Consider the following 19,262-nt stretch of genomic DNA (forward strand, 5'->3'; position numbering starts at 1 on the left):
AAGGCAGATGCTTAACGACTTAGCCACCCAGGCGCCCCCATGGGTGGCTCAGGAAATTAAACTTAGAGTATCAACAAACTGAACCTAATAGTAGATGATAAAAGCACAGTTTACCATGACTAGGTTGGGTGTACTACAGGAGTAATGTAAGAAAAGCCATAATGTTATTTAGAGTAATAGCTTACAGAAAACAAAAATCATAGATCACCCTAACATACATAAAAACGTATATAACTTAAAAAAAAAAAAACTTAAACTAGGACGGGAACTTCATTACTTGATTAAAGTTACTTGTGGAAAAATAAAAGAAATATCATTCTAAATGGGGAAACGTTAGGAGCATTCTCGTACTACTACTATTCAAAATTATACTTGCAATCTTAGATATTGCAATAGGACAAGAAAAGGAAATTAAAGGCAATAGATAAGGGGAAAAAATTCCCTTAGTTACCGATGATATGACTGCTAGTATAGAAAACTCCAAAGAATCAAAATAGACATATTTTCCTAACTTTCCTATCAATGCTATAATAAATAAAAAACAATTAGAAAATATATTTTTTAAAAAATGACACTATCCATCAGGATCCTAGCATAAAACAGAATTAATCTCAGATGGTTAAAATGAAAACTTTAATGAAAGGACTACTTGCCATGGTATGGACAGAATTAAGGGCTCCAACAATGAACAGTATGGCATTCAGACTAGCAACACTGGGGATTAGTTACCATGCCTAGGGCCAAAGTCACATGGAGAAGTAATTAAGTTAGGAGTCCAACTAAGTCACCATGGAGGCAAGAAAGCCCTGTGGGAGTTTTAGTCCTGGAGAAAATTCAGCTACTATCAAAAACCCAGTGCAGAAACCCAAATGCTTCAGAAACCCAACAGGCAAGGAGACCCTAGGGGTCAGCCATCCAGAGCAAAGAGAAGAGCAAAAGAAAGAGACGGCTGTGGGAAGGTGGGGGCATGAACAAAAAAGATGTTAATTCTCCCCAATTTGATATATAGGTTTAATGGCATTAAAATTCCAACAGATACACAAGCAATGAACCCTCTTTAAAAAAGAAAATTACAAAAACAATTCCATTTACAATATCAAAAAGAATAAAAGATGTAGGAATTAACTTAACCAAGGAAGCGAAAGGTTTCTACAATGACAACTATAAGACACTACCAAAAGAAATGAAAGTTAAATGGACATGCATCATGGATTGGAAGACTTAATGTTGTTAACATGACAATACTACCTCAAGAAATCTAAGGATTCAACGCAATCTCTATCAAAAGCCAATGACATTTTTTATGGAAATAGGAAAAACCACCCTAAAATTCATATGGAATCCCAAGGAAGTCCAAATAGCCAAAACAATCTTAAAAAAGAAGAACAAAGGGAAGACTCACACTTAACATTCCCTGGTTTCAAAACCTATTACAAAGCTACAGTAATCAAAACAGGGTGGTATTGGCATATACATATACACCGAAGGACTGGAGTCCAGAAATAAACCCCTGCGGATCGGGCCAAATGGCTTTAAGGGTCCCTAAACCATTCAATGGGGGAAGGACAGTGTTTCCAACAAATGGTACTAGGAAAATTGGATATTTACATGCCAAAGAATGAAGTTGGACCCTTACCAAACATCATGTTCAAAAATCAACTTGAGATGACTCAAGGACCAAAATGTAAGTCCTAAAACAATAAAACTCTTAAAAGAAATCATAGCATAAAAGCTTTGTGACACTGGATTTGGCCCTGGTTTCTTGGATGTGCCACCAAAGGCACAGGCAACAAAAAAAATAGACAAACTGGACTTCAGGAATATTTAAAAATTTTGTGTGTCAAAAGACACTATTTACAGAGCAGCCGCAGAATGGGAGAAAATATTTCTAAATCATGGATCTGATAAGGGGCTAATATCCAGAATATTAGAGAATTCCTAAAATTCAGCAAAAACAAAACAACCCAATTCAAAAACGGGTAAAGGATTTGAATAGACATTTTTCCAAAGAAGATATATGAATGGCCAATAAGCACATGAAAAGATGGTCAACATCACTAATCATCAGAGAAATGCAAATTGAAATTACAGCGAAATACCACCCCACACCCATTAGGATGGCGACTATCAAAACAAACAAAACAAAACAAAAAACAAAAAGAAGTGTTGGTGAGAATGTGGAGAAAGTAGAACCCTGAGCACTGCTGGTGGGAATGTAAAATGGCACAGCTGCTGTGGAAAACAGTATGGGTGTTCCCCCCAAATTAAAAATAGACTTACCATATGACCCAGCAATTCCACTTCCACAATCTCTTTGAAAGCAGAGTTTCAAAGAGATGTTTCTCCATCCATGTTAATGGATAGCAGCATTATGGATGAACCTTGAGGGCATTATGCTAAATGAAATAAGCCAGACACAAAAAGACAAATACTGCATGATTCCACCACATGAAATTCTTAGGATAGCCCAAATCATAAAGACAAAACATGACAGTGTTTGACAGGGGCTGGGGAGAGTGGAGAATGGGGAGTTATTTTTTAAGGGGTACAGAGTTTCAGATTTGCAAGATGAAAAATAATGGGTAGGGATGGTGGGGAGAGTGCACAACAGCGTGAATGTACTTAATACCACTGAACTGTTTACTTAAAAACGGTTAAGACAGGGGCGCCTGAGGGGCTCAGTCGGTTAAGTGTCTGACTCTTGATTTCGGCTCACGTCACGATCTCAGGGTCATGAGACTGAACCCTGCATGGGGCTCCATGCTGGATGTGGAGCCTGCTTAAGGTTCTCTCCCCCTCTCCCTTTGCCCCACCCTGCCTGTCCATGGGTGCACGTGCACGGGCGTGCTCTTGCTCCCTCTAAAAAAAGAAAAAAAATGGTTAATATGGTAAATTTCATTACGCATATTTTAACACAATAAAAAAAAGAAAAGAAAGAAAAAAAGAATCCAAACTGAATTTTCCCCGGAACTTGCTAAGCTGATTCTAAAATGTCCCTGGACAAAGCACTGTAAAGAATAAAAAGAACCTGCTCACCCAGAGAGTGGCCTTACCGTGAAGCTGCAATGACTCAGGCTGTATGATATTGGCACTGAGACAGACAAGCTAACCACAGAATAGCACCCAACACACAAATGCACACATGGCAGATTTATCGAGGAAGCAGAGGCTTCAATAAGAAGGAACTAGAGAAAATGACTATCACATGGAGAAAAACAATGAAATTAGAACCCCAAAAACCAGCCACAGATGAACTAAGGACTTAAATATGCAAAAGGCAAAATTTTAACTGTTTTAGTGGAAACAGAGGGAGCTGTTCTGACCCTGGGTGAGGTGTTTCTCTAAAAAGACATAAAAAGCACCAACCATAAAGGACAAAACTGATCCACTGAAGAACCACTGCTGATCAAAAGAATTATTATACAAAATGCTGCTTATTTTTTAAACTGGGAAGAGACATTTTCAACACAAGTACAGAACTTTAACAGGGGCGCCTGGGTGACTCAGTCGTTAAGCGCCTGCCTTCGGCTCAGGGCGTGATCCCGGGGTCCTGGGATCGAGCCCCACATCGGGCTCCTCTGCTGGGAGCCTGCTTCTTCCTCTCCCACTCCCCTTAATTGTGTTCCCTCTCTCGCTGGCTGTCTCTCTCTCTCTCTGTCAAATACATAAATAAAAATCTTTAAAAAAAAAAAAAAAGACGAAGAAGAAGAACTTTACCCAACCAATACGAAAGAATAAAAACAGAAAGAAGAGAAACGGGCAGAAGACACGAGGTGGTATAACACAGGAAAAAAGGATATTTGGGGCTGATAAACACGTTGAGAGATGCTTGACCTCATTCTTCAACAGAGAAATACAAATTAAGACCAAATAAAATACCATTCCATCCTCATTCAACTGGCAAAAATCCAGAATGGGAATACCAAGCTCTGAGGAGGACGTGGGTCAGAGGAAGCTGGAACAAATGCTTTGTAAGATAACGTTTCCAAAGTTAAACATTCACCCATTCTACCAGGCAACGATTTCACTCCTACAGGAAGTGCACTCCAGGACACACAAATGAGAATAAAAATGTTCTAAACAGTGCTACTTGAAACGTCAAAACACTGGAAACAGCCCAAACGCTCTCTAGCAGGATAAAGGGGGCTACATTCACATAACGGAACAGCAGAGAAAAGGAACGAAATCCAACTCAGGAGGACGCGTACTACGTTCGGTCGCATCGAAAGAGGAAGCCCTGAAAGACACATGGCACGATCCTCATTAAGTTCAAAAACACTGTCTCTCATTTTTTAAAACGAGATATGGAATGATAAATACAAAAATCCCAAACCTTCACTGTCCGACACGACAGCCGTTGGCCACATCTGGCAATTTCAATGAATTAAGATGTAATGAAGTTACACCAATTCAGTTGCAGTTCAGTTCCTCTGTCAGGCCAGCCGCACGCCAAGTGCCCAAGGCCACACGTGCGTACTAGCGACCGCATCACATGGCACCCATAGCGAACACTGCCACCAGCCAGAGAGTTCTGGTGGGCAGTCCTGCTCCAGACAGCTCTGCTGAAAAAGAAGGGGTAGAGGAACTCGTTCACGCACAAGCTGGGTGGGAGAAGCGCTGGGGAGTCTGGGTTGGCGCAGGGGGATCACAGTAATCGGAGACAGGGAGCCAGGGCGGGCAGGGCAGTCTTCCCCTGGAGAGTTCTGCAGCACCAGGCCCAAGACTGACAGTGCTTCAGGCAGGGGATCCAAAGTGATCGGGACAGCAGGCTCTGACAAACCTATAATCCTTTCGCTCTGCACCCCTGGGTAGGGTCCCTCGCTACTCCCACCTGGGAGAGTGGGGACAAGTGTTGGTGAACATACCAGCTCTGAGCACTATTTATTCCCTCCCTTCCCCTCAGCCCTGCTTCCCCACTAGTACCCACCTGCCCTGCCATTCAGGGCAGCTTTGCTCTGAGGAAGTGCCTCTGGGGAAGACCAAAGGAGCTAGGCTGAGAGATGTCAAAGAGTTAGCAAGCACAGTGCCACAGCAACCCACGGCCTAGCAGCTGTCATCTTTTGCAGCACTGGGGGCAGGGGTGGGGGAGGGCTGTCTTTCCCAGTCAACCGGCACCCTTGGAGGCGGGAGGTAAATCCTCCTCAGCAGGTCACCTGCAGTTGGGGTCTTGTCCTACCTCACATCCATGTGCTGATCAACTCTCAGTGGTCAGCCAGGACCCATACCCTTGGGCCAACACAGCAGGACAGGCCCTCGAAGTGGCCGGTGCACAGATGAGGACACTGAGGCTCAGGGTGGGGAAGGGATCTGCATAAGTCCCCACAGCCGGGCAGCGGCAGAGCGGGAACAGGGCTGCCAACTTCCCTGCCTTCTGTTCCTGCCACTATGCAGTTCAGCGGCTTCTGTAGAAAGCTCTGTGTGTCCTTGTGTCTGTACTCAGTCATCCCTCTGACCAGCAGTGATCCTCACCCCCTCTGCTCTCCCATCGGCCTTGGCATGGAACATAGGGGTTTAAGACGGAACCCATGCCAGAAGGCAGATGGTGTGACCCGAACGAGGGGGCTGGCCTCACAGTCAGCCAGGCTCAGCAGGTGCATCTCCTTCCTGGAACCCAGGCTGCTTTCAGCTCTGGGGAGCCATCGGGAACACGGGGTCAGCTCTCCTGGACCAGCTCATCCAGCACTGGAATGATGGCAGGATCCCAGGTCATGGGACCAGTGGCAGCTGGAGTCAGCTGGCCACGGGGAAGGAGGGAAGAAAAGGCTGTCAGGGGCACCTCCTCTGGGCTTCCACGGCACCTGGGCTCCCTTTGCTCGGTCCTTACCAGACACCTGGCTCCGCAAGGGGCTGAGGATACTCACTGGCAGGGTCTGGAGCTCATTCACCTTTGTGCCCCCAGCACAGTACCGGGCATGTAAGAAGCCTCCAGAGAACAGTCACTGATCCAGCGAATGAGGCAGAGAATGGAGGCCTGGGAGATCCCGCCCAAAGCAGCAGGGGTGGGGGCTCAGAGCCAAGAACACAGAGCCTTATTTTCCTCTGATTTCATCATCTGTAACTATAGAAGCTAAGGTCTCTCTCTTAGAAGCAAGCCATGGCAAGAGGTCCACCAGAGTCCTTTGCCATGTGCTGGGTGTTTCCTGCTCATTTCCTACCCAGGTCAACTTTATCTCTGGCTGGAGACTTCGAATGGATTTTAGAAGTTGCACAGTAGGGCCCCTGGGTGGCTGTCAGTTAAGCGTCTGCCTTCAGCTTAGGTCCTGATCTGAGGGTGCTGGGATCAAGGCCCCTGTAGGTTCCCTGCTCAGGAGGGAATCTGCTTCTCCCTCTCCCTTGCCACTCCTGCCCACGCTTTCTCTTCCTCGCTCTCTCTCAAATAAATAAGTAAATAAATAAATAGAAATCTTAAAAAAAAAGTTGCCCAAAGGTATGCTGCTAGTAAGAGGCACAGCCAACATTCACATGCAGGAACGTCCTACTTCAGAGATCGCACTTCAACAAGTGTCAGCAAACGCCGGCTACGTGTCAGGCATGTACTCACATGCTGGGAACACGGCTGGGAACCAAAGCTGCCTCAGCTCCGAGAGCTTTCATGCCAGTTAGTGGGAGGAAGAGACAGTATAAAGGAAACAGAAACATACAACCAAGTAATGTAACCTCGGAAGAGACAAATGCTATGAAGAAAAAATAAGATAGAACAAGGGGACAGAGTAGGGCTCGCCACACTTTTTCTGCAAAAGGCCAGAGAGTAACTACTTTGGCTTTGCCAACCACATGGTCTTTGTGGCAAGTCTTCAACTCTGCAAAGGCAGCCCTGGGAAATATGTACATGAGTGGGTGCAGCTATGTTCCAATAAAACTTTATTAACAGTGAATTTCTGATTTCATATAATTTTCATGCATCACAAAATGTTATTTTCTTACAATTTTTTTTAACCATTTAACAATATAAAAACCATTTTTAGCCTGCAGGCCATACAAAAACAGGTGGAGGCCCAGATTAAGCCTGTGGGCTCTAGCTTGCCAACTTCCGGGACAGAGAGTGGCTGGGCTGTGTATGTGGGGATATACTTTGGAAAGAGCGGTCAAGGAGGCCTCCCCAGGAAGAGGACATGTGTGCAGAGACCTGAATGAGGCAGGCAGCGTGCCTTGTGCTCCTGGCTAGGAGAAGAGCAAGTCCAAAGGCGTGGTGGTGTGCATTGAGGGGCAGGACAGAGGCAGAGGGAAAGGCAAAAGGTCTCAGAGGTCAGCAAGAGCCAGACCACGTGGGCCTCAAGGCCCCGGTGAAGACTTGAGTCTAAATGTGATGGCAAGCCACTGGGCTCTGGCACTTACCAGCTTTGCGACCTTGAGCAAGTTACTGAACTTCCGTGCCTCATTTCCTAACAAGATGAGAATAATAACAGTAGCCGTCTCAGAGGGTGGCAGGGACAAGTGAGCAGTATGTTCTGAACGGGTGTCAGCTGCCCATATGAACACCAAAGTCCAGCTGGATGCAGAAGGACTTGGGAGAAGTGGCCATGGCTTTTGTCAAACTTACCCACAATGTCCACCACGTCCGGCCGGATGAGCGGCTCTCCCCCCGTAAGCCGGATCTTGTCTACGCCTTCCTTCACAAAGAGCCGTGCAAGAGTCAGAATCTCCTCTGTGGTCAGCAGGTCGGCCTTGGGGGTCAGTGGGACACCCTCCTCGGGCATGCAGTACTGACCTGAAGAAGGGAGGGGACACGGAGGTAGGCCGTGACCACAGCACTGGGGCCCACGGTACTGCCAGACCCCCACTCCCCCACCAGGCCAGAAGTCTCTCCTGAACCCCATCTGGACGGTGAGAAATGACCTCACCAAATCTGAGCTGGTACAAAGGCTACAGACGCTCTCCGGGCCTTGCCATTCTCATCCATGACATGTTAACACCACCCCTCCACTCAGAGGGGAGGCTGAGGGAACTGGTTAGAGAGGATGAGTTGGGGGGAGAGCAGAATGCGGCCTGATGTGGGGGGATGCCAAGGTGTCGATTCTCTCAGCGTGTGGGGCCACTAAGCAGGGTGTGCTGGCAGGCCCAGGCCCCGGGCCCATTCCTTCTGGCACTGGTCACCCTCTTTCATTCTATCCAGTGTGGCAAAGAGTGACCCCTGTGTGTTTGGGTCCTGAAGCCGGGAGATACTTTCTGACCTGGGAAAAGTCACCCTCCTCTGTAGTGACAAGTGCTCTCATGTCCAGCCTATTTCAAGGTCATCAGTCCCATTTCACAGGTTGGAAAACTGAGGTACTACTTGTTCAGGGGGGAGGTAGCAGAATGGGGCAAAAAATGCAGGGAGCCCTGGAGGGAGGGTAAGAGCAGCATCCCCTCCCATCAGCCCCTGTGGGAGTTTTATCAAGGACTGGGTCAAGATCTAGCATAGGGTCATTTAGTCAAATTAGCGAAGGGTCCAGAATTGGTCTTTTAAGATACAACAGAATAGGTAAAGAACATCAGAAGCGCATGCAGCGAGTGCTGTTTGGTTAAACATTTACTACATACGTACATGTATTTATTGGGTCATGAAGTAAATACATTTCTTATTGGGAGCAACCATGGAAAGCAGGAGAGAGGGAGAGAGGCAAACTTTGGAAGTCCTTCCAGCAGCCGCCACACCCCTGCAGCACTCCGTGAATGATAATGAAATGAATACACTACATATCAGCCTGGCCCCAGGCAACTTCTGTCACAGATCTGGGGTGTCTCAGGCACTGCTGTGTACCTCACATGTTTGCAGCGTCCAGCACCCCGACACCTGCCCCTGGCCACATTCTGAAGGCTGGGAACCATAGGAAACGGGAGGGAGGAAGAGCCCTGAAGCCTGAGATGTAGGTCCAATCTCCATTGCAATTCTGTTCTCAAATCTAGTTCCAAGTAGAGCCCAGCTCCCAGGATCCTAAAACTCAACCCTGACCCTTATTTTGCCCCACGACCCCAGCTGGCGAGCAGGGAAGAAGGGTGGGAGGAGACACTGGGAAGAAGAAGGGGGAAGGTTGAGGAGGCTTCCTGGGCGTGGGGAGATTTCTGAAGCTGCCTCAGCAGGCGGGTGGGGGGGGGNNGGGGGGGGGGGGGAGGGGCAGGAGGACAGGAGGGGGACTCACATCTGAGGTTGCACTTCTCGGTGAGGGAGATCCTCAGGTAACTGTGCTGCCGGCCGAAGCTGTCGGTGAGGAAGGCAGAGAAGGGGGCCCCGTGCTCCCGCAGGAACTGTCTCCTCCTGGACAGCCCCTGCAATGCCGGGCAGAGGAAATGTGGGCCTCCCCCAGAGGCCCTCCTGGCTGGGGGAGGGGGGGCATGGAGAGCCCACCTCTGGGACATAAGCCCCCTCCCATCAGGCATCCCCTCTCCCCGCCTCATCTCTGCAGTCCTGGGGGAGCTGGGATTCTCCCTATCATTTACAGACTGTGAAACAGGCCTGCAGGGTAGGACCTGTCCCCAGGGCCCCAACTCAGCCCCAGGGAGCAGGACCTCTATAGGGACACAGCTGCCCCCCCCAGCCCCCTTTCTCCCCATATCACCATCCTACCGCCCCCCCAAAGGAAGCCCGTCCAGGAACAAACATCTCCAGTATTTCTTGGATGGGTCAGTGGGAGAGAACATGCCACACTCAGCACCTGGAAACTATGCCAACTGGCAAGCATGTACAGAACGGAGGAGAAAGGAAGTGGGTAACTAAGTGGGATGGTGGCTGCCTGGGACACAGTGAACCACTTCCCCAACTCAGACCTCCTATTCCCTCCCTTTACGATGGGAGACAGAAGGAGCTCAAAGTGAACTCACTAACTCTGGGGCGTGAGGATCACACAAGTTGCCTCTCCACAGCTATTCCCCTGTCAGCTGGGCTCCCTGGGGCATCAGCACTGCCCAGGACAACCCGACAAGTCATCGGGGGCAGCTGAAGGCTACGCCCAGCTGGGGAGGGGAGGGTACACTCATGGGGAGGGCTCCCCTCATGCGGAAGGCTTTTGGGGCAAGGACAGCACAACCAGGGAGGCCTGCAGAAGGAAGGAGGCCACCAGCCTCTAGGAAGGCAGAAGGGAGGGCCAGGATGATCACCCATAACCCCCTGCAGATGACTCTAGTCTTCCTCCTTCACCCCATCCATTGCTGGAAGGAAGGATTAAGCACCCACTGTCCGGGGCCTCAGAGCAAGGAGATTGCTGGAGCCTCCCTGCAAGGCCCACCCAAACTCCTCCTGGGGAGAGGAAGGAGGCGGCCAACCTCAGCGTTTTCTCCAAGTCTGATCTAGTCTGATCTCCTGCCTTGAGCGCACAACCCTCAATCATAATAGAGGCTAATGTGATAATGGCTCCATAGAAGCAACATTTATAAAACATCTTCAAGTTTCCAAAGAATGTTCTCTGTTCAATTCCCACACCTACCCCATAAGGGATTACTGTAACCGAAGTTTGGATGGGTTCAAGAATACCACTGGCAGAACCAGTATTTAAAATCTAGGTCTTCCGAGTCCAAGGTCTGAATTCTTCCCTCTAATTGCAAAGAGTGAATCCAAGAAGGTACACGGGATGATGCACGGGGTGGGGGAGAAGTCCTTTCTTTAGAATCTTTTTAACCAAGAAGGCAAGAGGCTGGTCATGAGGTTGTTCATGAGGTCTCCGGACAGGGCTCTGGACTGGTTTCCGGTCCAGGTGTGACCGAACATCCTGAGAAAGCTCCCAACTTCTCCAGGCCTGTTTTCCCCATCGTAAAATAAGAACACAGCCTTGGGCTCAGGTAAGTCAAGGGAAGGGGCCAGGAAGCTGGCAAGAAAACACCTAGGATTATCAAGATCTTGTAACCTAAGAGAGCAGAAGGCCTCAGGGCCCCTGAGGCCCAGGGTAACTGTTTGGCTGCACTCAGCAGGAACATTTCCTTTAATGACTTCCTCTGCCTGGCTACATGTCAGAACCATCCGGCAGCTTAAGAAAAAACTTCCACTGGAGAGCAACTCAGTTTGGATCTCTGAGCACTCACGTTTTTAGTTTGTCTAGGTGATTCTAAAATATAGCCAAGGTCAAGGGCCATTGACTCAGGAGATAGAAGGGGCAGGAGTGAAAGTATGTGGGGGGTGCTTCCAGGATTTTCCTGGGTGCATAAAAGTGACCTCACTCTGCTCACCCAAAGACCAGTGTCCCCTCATCCTCCAAAAAACCCTGCCTGCAGTCCCATGACAAGCAAGCAGCGGTCATTTCTATGAACTGCTGCCTGCTACAATCCTAACAGTGTTCCCTACCTCCCTACTCACCCCACTGCCTTCCTACCTATAGCCTTGGGGGTGGGGCAGGGGACACAACAGTCAAGAGCCCCCCTGGTGACCACAGTCCAAGAGGTCAGACACCTGGAAGTCTGAACTTCCAGCAGAGTTGCACCCAATCCTTCATCAACAGCTCTTTGCAACTTAGAAATCTGGTAGGCACCCCAGACACCAGCCCCTCAGGAGTCACCCTCACCCTAATCTCAACATATTGGGGTTTGTTGGCTGGGTGAAGGAGGAGTCGAATTGCACCAACTGGGAACAAGCGAGAGGACTAAGGAGCATGACTCAGCAGAAACCAGGGAGCAAGAGGCCTAACCGGATCAGATGCTGGGGGGGTGCGGCAGGCTGGATTTCAGCACTGAGACCTGGAGTGGCTTTATCTAGATTCATCCAGACTCTGTACTGGCAGACCCACACACACGCACACACAGTCTCATACCCCGCCAGCCTTGCAGACTCATCACTGGGAGGTTAACAAGCTTCATCCCTGCTTCTTCCCTCCTCCAACACTGCATGTCCTACTTTCATTCTTCCATCGCTCCCTTTCCTTTAAACCCCCTGGAGGAAAAAATACCAGCATCAGTCAGAGGAGCCCTGGACCCAGAGGGCATGATCAACTGGGCAGGGTGGACAGCGACGCCTCTCACTCAAGAAGGGCTGGGACATCTCAGAAGCTGCTCATAGTCTCAGAGCCTGGCCTGGACCAGGCTGTTGCCTAACACCCCCCATGTGGGAATCCCTCCTGCCTGATTCAGCATCTGTACTGTATGGTGACTAACATAATATAATAAAAAAATATTATTATAAAAATAAAATAAAGATTCTTGGATTTCAAAAAAAAAAAAAAGAATCCCAGCATCTACACGGTATGTCACTGACTGTGTCAAACTACATAGACTGGTCCTTAATCGGAAGAGAAAGGTGGTATGTGCCAAACCAGTCACACTGGGGTCATCATTCATTTCCTGGCTGGTCTCTACTGTCAAAACAGTTTCACCTAGGACAGTGGCTTTCAAGGGTTTGCACATCAAAACTGCCAGCAGTGCTTCTAAGAAGTGCTGGGGCCCGAGTCCCACTCCAAAGATTCTGACTCCATTGCTCTATGATGGGGCCCTGGCCTTTTTTTTTTTTTTTTTAATTTTTTTTTTTATTATGTTTCAACTCTTCACTCTGCAGCTTGGCTGAAAACCACTGGCCCGGCGAAACCAGGATCAGGAGCTATTTGAATCCAGGGGTAGCTGTGGTACAGAGCACAGGCTCTGGCAGTGGGTAAACCTGAATTACAAGCCCGGCTTTATTACTAACTAGCTAGAGAGCAAATCACCCAAAATCTTTAAGCCTTAGTTTCCTCATCCCTAAAGGGTGGAAAATAATTCTCCCTGACCCAGTTGGAGGAATTCCTGGCACACAGCAGGTACTCAATAAGTGATCTCTGCCCTTTTCTTAATAGCATTCCTATTTCCATATATTCATGGGGGAGCACCAGCTGTGTGTGCTGTGACTAGTTTTCCCGCTCTTGCCAGCTCCCCCAGTCAGTCCCACAAGGCCCAACCCTACGTAATGGCAGATGGGCCAAGGCTGGGGTTTCAGACCTGCTGTCACACCCCCCAAGCAGGGCAAGAAGAGCCTAAGCTCCTCAGGACCATGGATGACCAGGCATGAGGCAGCCTACCATCTGCTACTGGTTGTGCCTTGTCTATCTGCCCGGTGCAGACTGGGGCACGGGCTGTGGGGTGTGGGTGGGGAAGGGTGGTGCAAAGGAGTTAGTTAAGGAAGGGATGCTGCCTCCAAGTAGTCACTAACAGGGCATTTGGTTTGAATGACAAAGGCCAGGCCCAAATAGCTCTAGAATATAATAAGGAGGGTTATTCCGGAGAAAAAGAACACATTCCAAACCCAGAGATCAGTGGCTCTGATTTGGGATCCTGGCCATTTGGGAGGACATATACCAGGGGGGCCTCAAAATTAATGTCTATTAAACAAGAAGACCAGCAAGGTGCCTAGCCCCAGGTCTGAATCCTCCCTCTCCCTCCATCCCTCCCTAAGTGTGGGGTCTTTATACCTATGGATCCTGGCACAGACAGTCGCACTTCACTGAAGCAAAGATTCTGAAGGAAAGATTGGAATTCAAGATAACCCCCTGAAAGTTGTTTTTCCCTTCATGTGTCACTGTCCCAGGCCAGGGCCTACTGGGCCCTCTTCCATTCTCCCACACCCACTTCCTTCCTGCATAACACCCTCTCTCCAACATCTGTTCATTGTGACCCTCTGAATACTGGGTGCCTCTGCTCTGCATATGGTCCCAGCAAAGCCTGCATGGAGGCTGGGAAGAAGAGGGGTGTCATGCTCCTGCACTGGGGTAAGCCCTGCAGAGGTTATGTGGGCCTCCCCAGTCAGGACAGCAGGTAGCTGTGTCTCCCCTCCCGACCTCCCCACTTAACCCATGCTCCACCACCTCCCCTTTCCACCTGTGGGAGCTGCTCAACCTGTCCTCGGAGCAAGCCCGAAGCCCACTTTGCACTGTCCTCACAGCCAGCTCCCATTCCACACCTCACATCTCCCTCACACCCACACCCTGACACAGGAACAGATAACACTCAGTGGCTTTTCCCTCTGTCTCTCCAAGCTGCTCCCAGGATGGACGGAAAGGTGCCCTGCAGGCAGGGAGGTGGGGACAAGGATTCCCAATGCCCCACACCTGCTCTTGCCAACTGGCAAGTTCTGTGAATAGGCTGACCGTGGAGATCCAGATCCAGACTTGCCTCACCTCGGAGATTTTCGTAAAAGACATTGTGTCCTCCCCCATGGCATAAAGTGGTCCAACCCTGCGTTTGGAGGGAGGGGAGGTGACAGCCCCGGGAGCCAAGTGAAATGGGAGACAGAGTAAAGGTGAAAACCTGGGGCTCCCTCTCCAGTGCTCTACCATTCCACATGTGCTCTCACTAGTTGAGTTTCAAACAGCCAAAAATATCTGCTCACTCCACTGCCTGCAGAGCACCATGTTCAGCACCACGTAGAAATACCTAGAAAGGTGGGGGGCACCCTACACTCGAGAAGCAACCTGCCTACTAGGAGCTACCCTAGCAGAGAATGCCCAGCATAGGAGGTCTAGGACCAAAGAGTTGACAGAGTGGCTATCCTGAGTGTCCAGTGGGAGGGGACTCATGGGACATAGCAGGTGTCAATGGTGGCAAGGCTGACAATAACAAATATGACAGCACCTACGTGTGTCAAGTTTTGTTCTAAGTACATATATCAACATATACTAACTCGCTTAATCTCTAGAACCACCCTATGAAGTAGACAGTTATTTAACAGAGGAGAAGACTTAGCCCCTGGGAGGCGAAGGGACTTGCTAAGGGTTAACATACCTACTCAGTAGCAGGGCGGGGCTTCCCATGCCTGCATTCTGCTCCAGAGTCTGTGTTCTCACCTGCTAATCACATCTCCCCCCCCCCATGGTAAAGGAAAGGGCAGGACAGCCTCTCATCTTACTCTCCCTGAAAGGAGGAAGTGGGAGCACAGGTGCTAGAGTTGGAGCTCCTGCTCCCTTATTTTCAGCTCTGTGACTCCAGGAAGTTAACTTCAGTGAGCCTCCTCACCTGAAAATACAAACTCTTGACCTCACGTGGTTTATTGTGAGGACTAAGAGAGACCAGGGATGAGGACACCTGGGTGACTCAGTTGGTTAAGCAGCTGCCTTCAGCTCAGGTCATCAGCCTGGCATCCTGGGATCGAGTCCCGCATCAGGCTCCTTGCTCAGCGGGGAGCCTGCTTCTCCCTCTGCCTGCCGCTCCCCCTGCTTGTGCTCTCTCTCTCTCTGACAAATAATTAAATAAAATCTTAAAAGAAAGAAAGAAAGAGGTCTGCCACTTGGCACAGATCCCTTCCTGAAGGGCACAAAGGAAATTAGGGGCAGGAGGAAGAAGAAACTTCCCTTTTCCTGAATTCTTTAAAGCTCTCTCAGCAATCCTTGCGTTCCTATTTTTTCCCCTCAATGAAGTTCGAAGTCCAAGGAAACTGAAAAACTTCCAGCAATGAGGCCTGATTATGTGAAGATCCAGAGGGCATCAGAGCAGGGAAAGCAAGTTAGGCCAAGGCCCTCCCCCTGGTTGAGCAATAGTGGGGGGGAGGGAGGGCATGATCTGATGATTCCCAGGGTGTGAAGCCCTGTGCTAAGACATGGGAAAAGAATGACCGGGTGGGTTTAGAAAAGAGGTTTCACCAGATGAAAAAGACATGCTTCTCCCAAAATTATTCCCTGACCACATGGGCAAAAGAACACCAAACTTAAAACTTGTTATGACATGAATCACTCTGTGGGGCGCTGTTAAGGACTGAAGGGGTCTATCCCAAACCTTAAGGAAAACTGGAATTCCTAATCTGGGCGGGGATCCTGCTCCCTTCTGCTGGAGAATGAGGCCGAGCCCTCCGAAGGGACAAGAAGACGAAACTGACATAATGAAGGACAAGCCACAGAGCCCTGTAACTACAGACGTGACCAGTGACTATCCGTGGCACCAAGGCGACATTTTTAACCAGTGTCACACTATGAAGCAGGGTGTCCCAAGAACACCTGGTCACACACAGACAACCTTCACAGGGCGGGGGGTGGGGGGGTGGAGGAAAGGAAAATGTTCAAGAAACAGAGTGGGGGAGGCAGGGCTGAGCAGGGCACAGTTAACAATGCACCGGACCCAGAGTCCGACCTGCCCGCTCTCCCATCTCTGGGCGTCACTCAGACCTGGAAGGGGGCTGCACGGCTGCGCGGGAAGGGAGGTGGTTGGTGAAGCAGTACCCCAAGGAGCGCCCGTTCCTCGGGGTATCAGGTGAGACTGGGCAGCTTAGAGAGCATCCCTCCACTCCTCTCCCCACCCCCAACGAAGCGCTGAGAGGTCCCTTCCAGAAGCGGCCGTCGCAGCTCGGCCTGGGTGCTTCCCGGCGTGAGGGACAGCTGGCCGGCCGCCCCTTCCCGGGGAAGGCGGGGATGTGCGCGGGCTCACCTCCGCAGCAGTCCGGGAGGGCTCCCCGTGGGGGTGCTGCGTCACTGGGGCCCCGGAGCTGGAGCTCCGGACGCTGGACCTCAGCACCCGCTGCAGCATCCGGGACACCGGCCTAGCCGCCATGAACCCTGCAGGCCGGGCGAGGTTCCTCTGGGTAGCCGGTTTCGGAAGCGCACCAGCCCTGGGCTCGCAGCCCTCTGTCCTCGCGGTAGGGGCGGGCGGGGGCGGGGCCCGTGCAGCCAATCCGGCGAGGGCGCTGCGCCGCGCTGCCTTCTGGAAGTTGTAGTCCACTCCCTCCGCTCGTTTCCGGCCAGTATGCGTTCTAGGGCTGGGCAAGCGCTAGTTCAAAGTCGGCAGAATATACTGGGTCTTTTCTACAGGCTTCTCTGCCTGCGCTAGCCCACGACCTAAATCTTGGTGTGACTAGCACAAAGTGCTGTAGGCAGGGCAAGACTAGGGCCGGGTGAATGAAGCATTGCCTTGGGCTCAAAATTGAAAAGGGTGCCAAAAAAGTAGGTTATCAAGATAAATAATATTTAAAGCAGTATTTTTAAAAGTCAGAATCAATGTAAAACAATCCATGATGAACAAAAGATCAATATTTTATATAAAAACAAGCTCTGGCCCTGCACATTTATGACTTCTCTCACTCCCTTCGAGGTAGTCTAGGCCCTGGTTGAAGTCTGGTCAGCTTCCCTTTTTTTTCCCCCTCAAAAACAAAGAGTTATAGGCCTCTAAGATTTTGGATGGTAACGCACTCAACAATGAACTTATGGTACTAAGAATGATGATGTTCGAACTAGCCTACCTGATGTATCCAAAACCCCATGGCTCATAGAATCAAACATTGACTGGAACATTCTAGAGGCCAAGTGTATATTAGAAACTGGAGGTCTTGATCTCCTGGTATGGAAGAATTGACAGTTTAATGGGGAGGAAAGCATAACTGTCACTGATGTGCATAAATGCAGTGAGACTGTCAAAAAAGCTGGGATAATTCTTGCCTCAGACTCAGGGTGAGTTTCTTACATTTTTCAGAGTTTAGACAATAATTGCAGGGCTAAGGGTGTGTCTGGGTATGTTTGAAACTAGCAGAAGAGACCTGACAGAAGGGTACTTGCAAAGGGCCTAAGGCACACTGAAGACTGTTCAAGCTCTGTCCACTGCTAAATTTGATGTGTGGATTTGTCAGGGGAACTGGGTGTAGGGGTGAGGATGATGCCTGAAGAGCTTCCAGGAGCAAATTCAACCTCAGGGAAGAGGGCATCTGACATAATGAACTTGATCCAGGAACAAGTCTTTAGAATTTGGAGGAAGCTGAGATTCTGAGTTTATGTGTTGGTTCTTTTTTTATTTTATTTTAATTCGATTAATTAACATATAGTGTATTATTAGTTTCAGAGGTATAATGCCCATCACCCAATTACCCCTTCACCCCACCCACCTCCCCTCCAGCAATCCTCAGTTTGTTTCCTATAGTTAAGAGTCAATTATGGCTTGTCTCCCTCTCTGATTTCATCTTATTTTATTTTTCCCTCCCTCCCCCTATGATCTTCTGTTTTGTTTCTTAAATTCCACATATGACTGAAATCACATAATTGTCTTTCTCTGATTGACTTATTTCAATTAGCATATGTTCTAATTCCATCCACATCATTGCAAAAGGTAAGATTTCATTGTTTTTGGTGGCTGCATAATATTCCAGCGTGTGTGTGTGTGTGTGTGTGTGTGTGTACCACATCTTCTTTGTCCATTTGTCTGTCGATGCACATCTGGGCTCTTTCCACAGTTTGGCTATCATGCACATTGCTGCTATAAACATTGGCGTGCAGGTGCCCCTTTGGATCTCTATGTTCGTATCTTTTGGGTAAATACCTGGTAGTGCAATTGCTGGGTCATCAGTAGCTCTCTTCTTAACTTTTTGATGAATCACCATACTGTTTTCCAGAATGGATACACCAGCTTGCATTCCCACCAGCAGTATAAGAGGGTTCCCCTTTCTCCACATGCTTGCCAACATTTGTTGTTTCCTGACTTGTTAATTTTAGCCATACAGATGGGAGAAGATATTTGCAAATGTCTTTTCAGATAAAAGGCCAGTATCCAAAATCTATAGGGAACTTCTCAAACTCAACACCCAAAAAACCAAATAACCCAGTTAAGAAATGGGCAGAAGACATAAAAAGACCTTTCTCAACTAAAGACATGCAAATGGCCAACAGACCCATGAAATAATGCTCAACATCACTTGGCATCAGGGAAATACAAATAAAACCACAATGAGATATGTGTTGGTTCTTAATCAGCTCTGTCCCCAGCTTTATTAATTTCTTATAAATGCTGTAACAAATTGTCATATGCTTGGTGCCTTAAAGCAAAATTTATTCTCTCATAGTTCTAAATGTCAGACTCACTCCCTCTGGAGGCTCTAAGGGAGAATCTGTTTCCTTTGTTTTTTCCAGCATCCAGAGCTACATTCCTTGGCTCATGGTCCCTTTCTTTATCTTCAAAAACAGCAGCATAGCATCCTCTCTGTGACTCTGCTTCCATCCCATGGCCTATTTCTCTTCTGCCTTAAATTTCCCTCTGCCTACTTCTTATAAGGATATTTGTCATTATATGTAGAAACCACCTGGATAATCCAGATGAGTGTTTCAGTGTGGATTCTTCTTAGGGAGGGGGAGGGGGTGAGCAACAGAAAACAGGTAGATAGAGAAGGGTGGTAGGATAGGGAGAGAAGTAAATACTTCCAGTTGGTCAGAGTCCAGATCCCTAGAGGTAATTAGATTGAGGGGTATTAAATCTTTTAAGTGATTCCCTAAAGATGATATTGTGCCCTTACCCAGTATCCCTACTCTTTGAGCCCATCTGAAATGCCACCAGTTGCATGAAACATTTCTAGAGTCTGCCCTCTTCCTCCAAATTATGGGTGACTGTTCTTGCACTTGGGCCTTGTCACTTTTATTAGAACCTTGGAATGCCAG

The 19,262-nt window shown here is 48.8% G+C and overlaps 1 protein-coding gene across 12 annotated transcripts in view; it reads right to left on the reverse strand.

The window, feature by feature from the left end:
- Positions 1 to 16,484, reverse strand: part of MOCS1 (molybdenum cofactor synthesis 1) — a 36,305-nt gene extending 19,821 nt beyond the window's left edge. For 4 of the 12 annotated variants that reach the window (XM_034660674.1, XM_034660672.1, XM_034660673.1 and 1 more), the window contains exons 1-3: positions 16,279 to 16,481; positions 9,120 to 9,246; positions 7,541 to 7,708 (exon numbers count right to left, since the gene is read on the reverse strand). In XM_034660674.1, the coding sequence (XP_034516565.1) occupies positions 7,541 to 7,708; positions 9,120 to 9,246; positions 16,279 to 16,401 (418 nt within the window). In that variant the 5' untranslated portion in view covers positions 16,402 to 16,481. Of the gene's footprint in view, positions 1 to 4,333; positions 4,507 to 7,540; positions 7,709 to 9,119; positions 9,247 to 16,278 lie in introns of those variants that run through there. The other 8 variants (XM_034660675.1, XM_034660671.1, XM_034660680.1 and 5 more) reach the window with 5 other exon arrangements.
- Positions 16,485 to 19,262: the final 2,778 nt, after the last annotated feature.

This window comes from Ailuropoda melanoleuca, chromosome 5, assembly GCF_002007445.2.
Source record: "Ailuropoda melanoleuca isolate Jingjing chromosome 5, ASM200744v2, whole genome shotgun sequence".
In the NCBI taxonomy this organism is placed as follows: domain Eukaryota; kingdom Metazoa; phylum Chordata; class Mammalia; order Carnivora; family Ursidae; genus Ailuropoda; species Ailuropoda melanoleuca.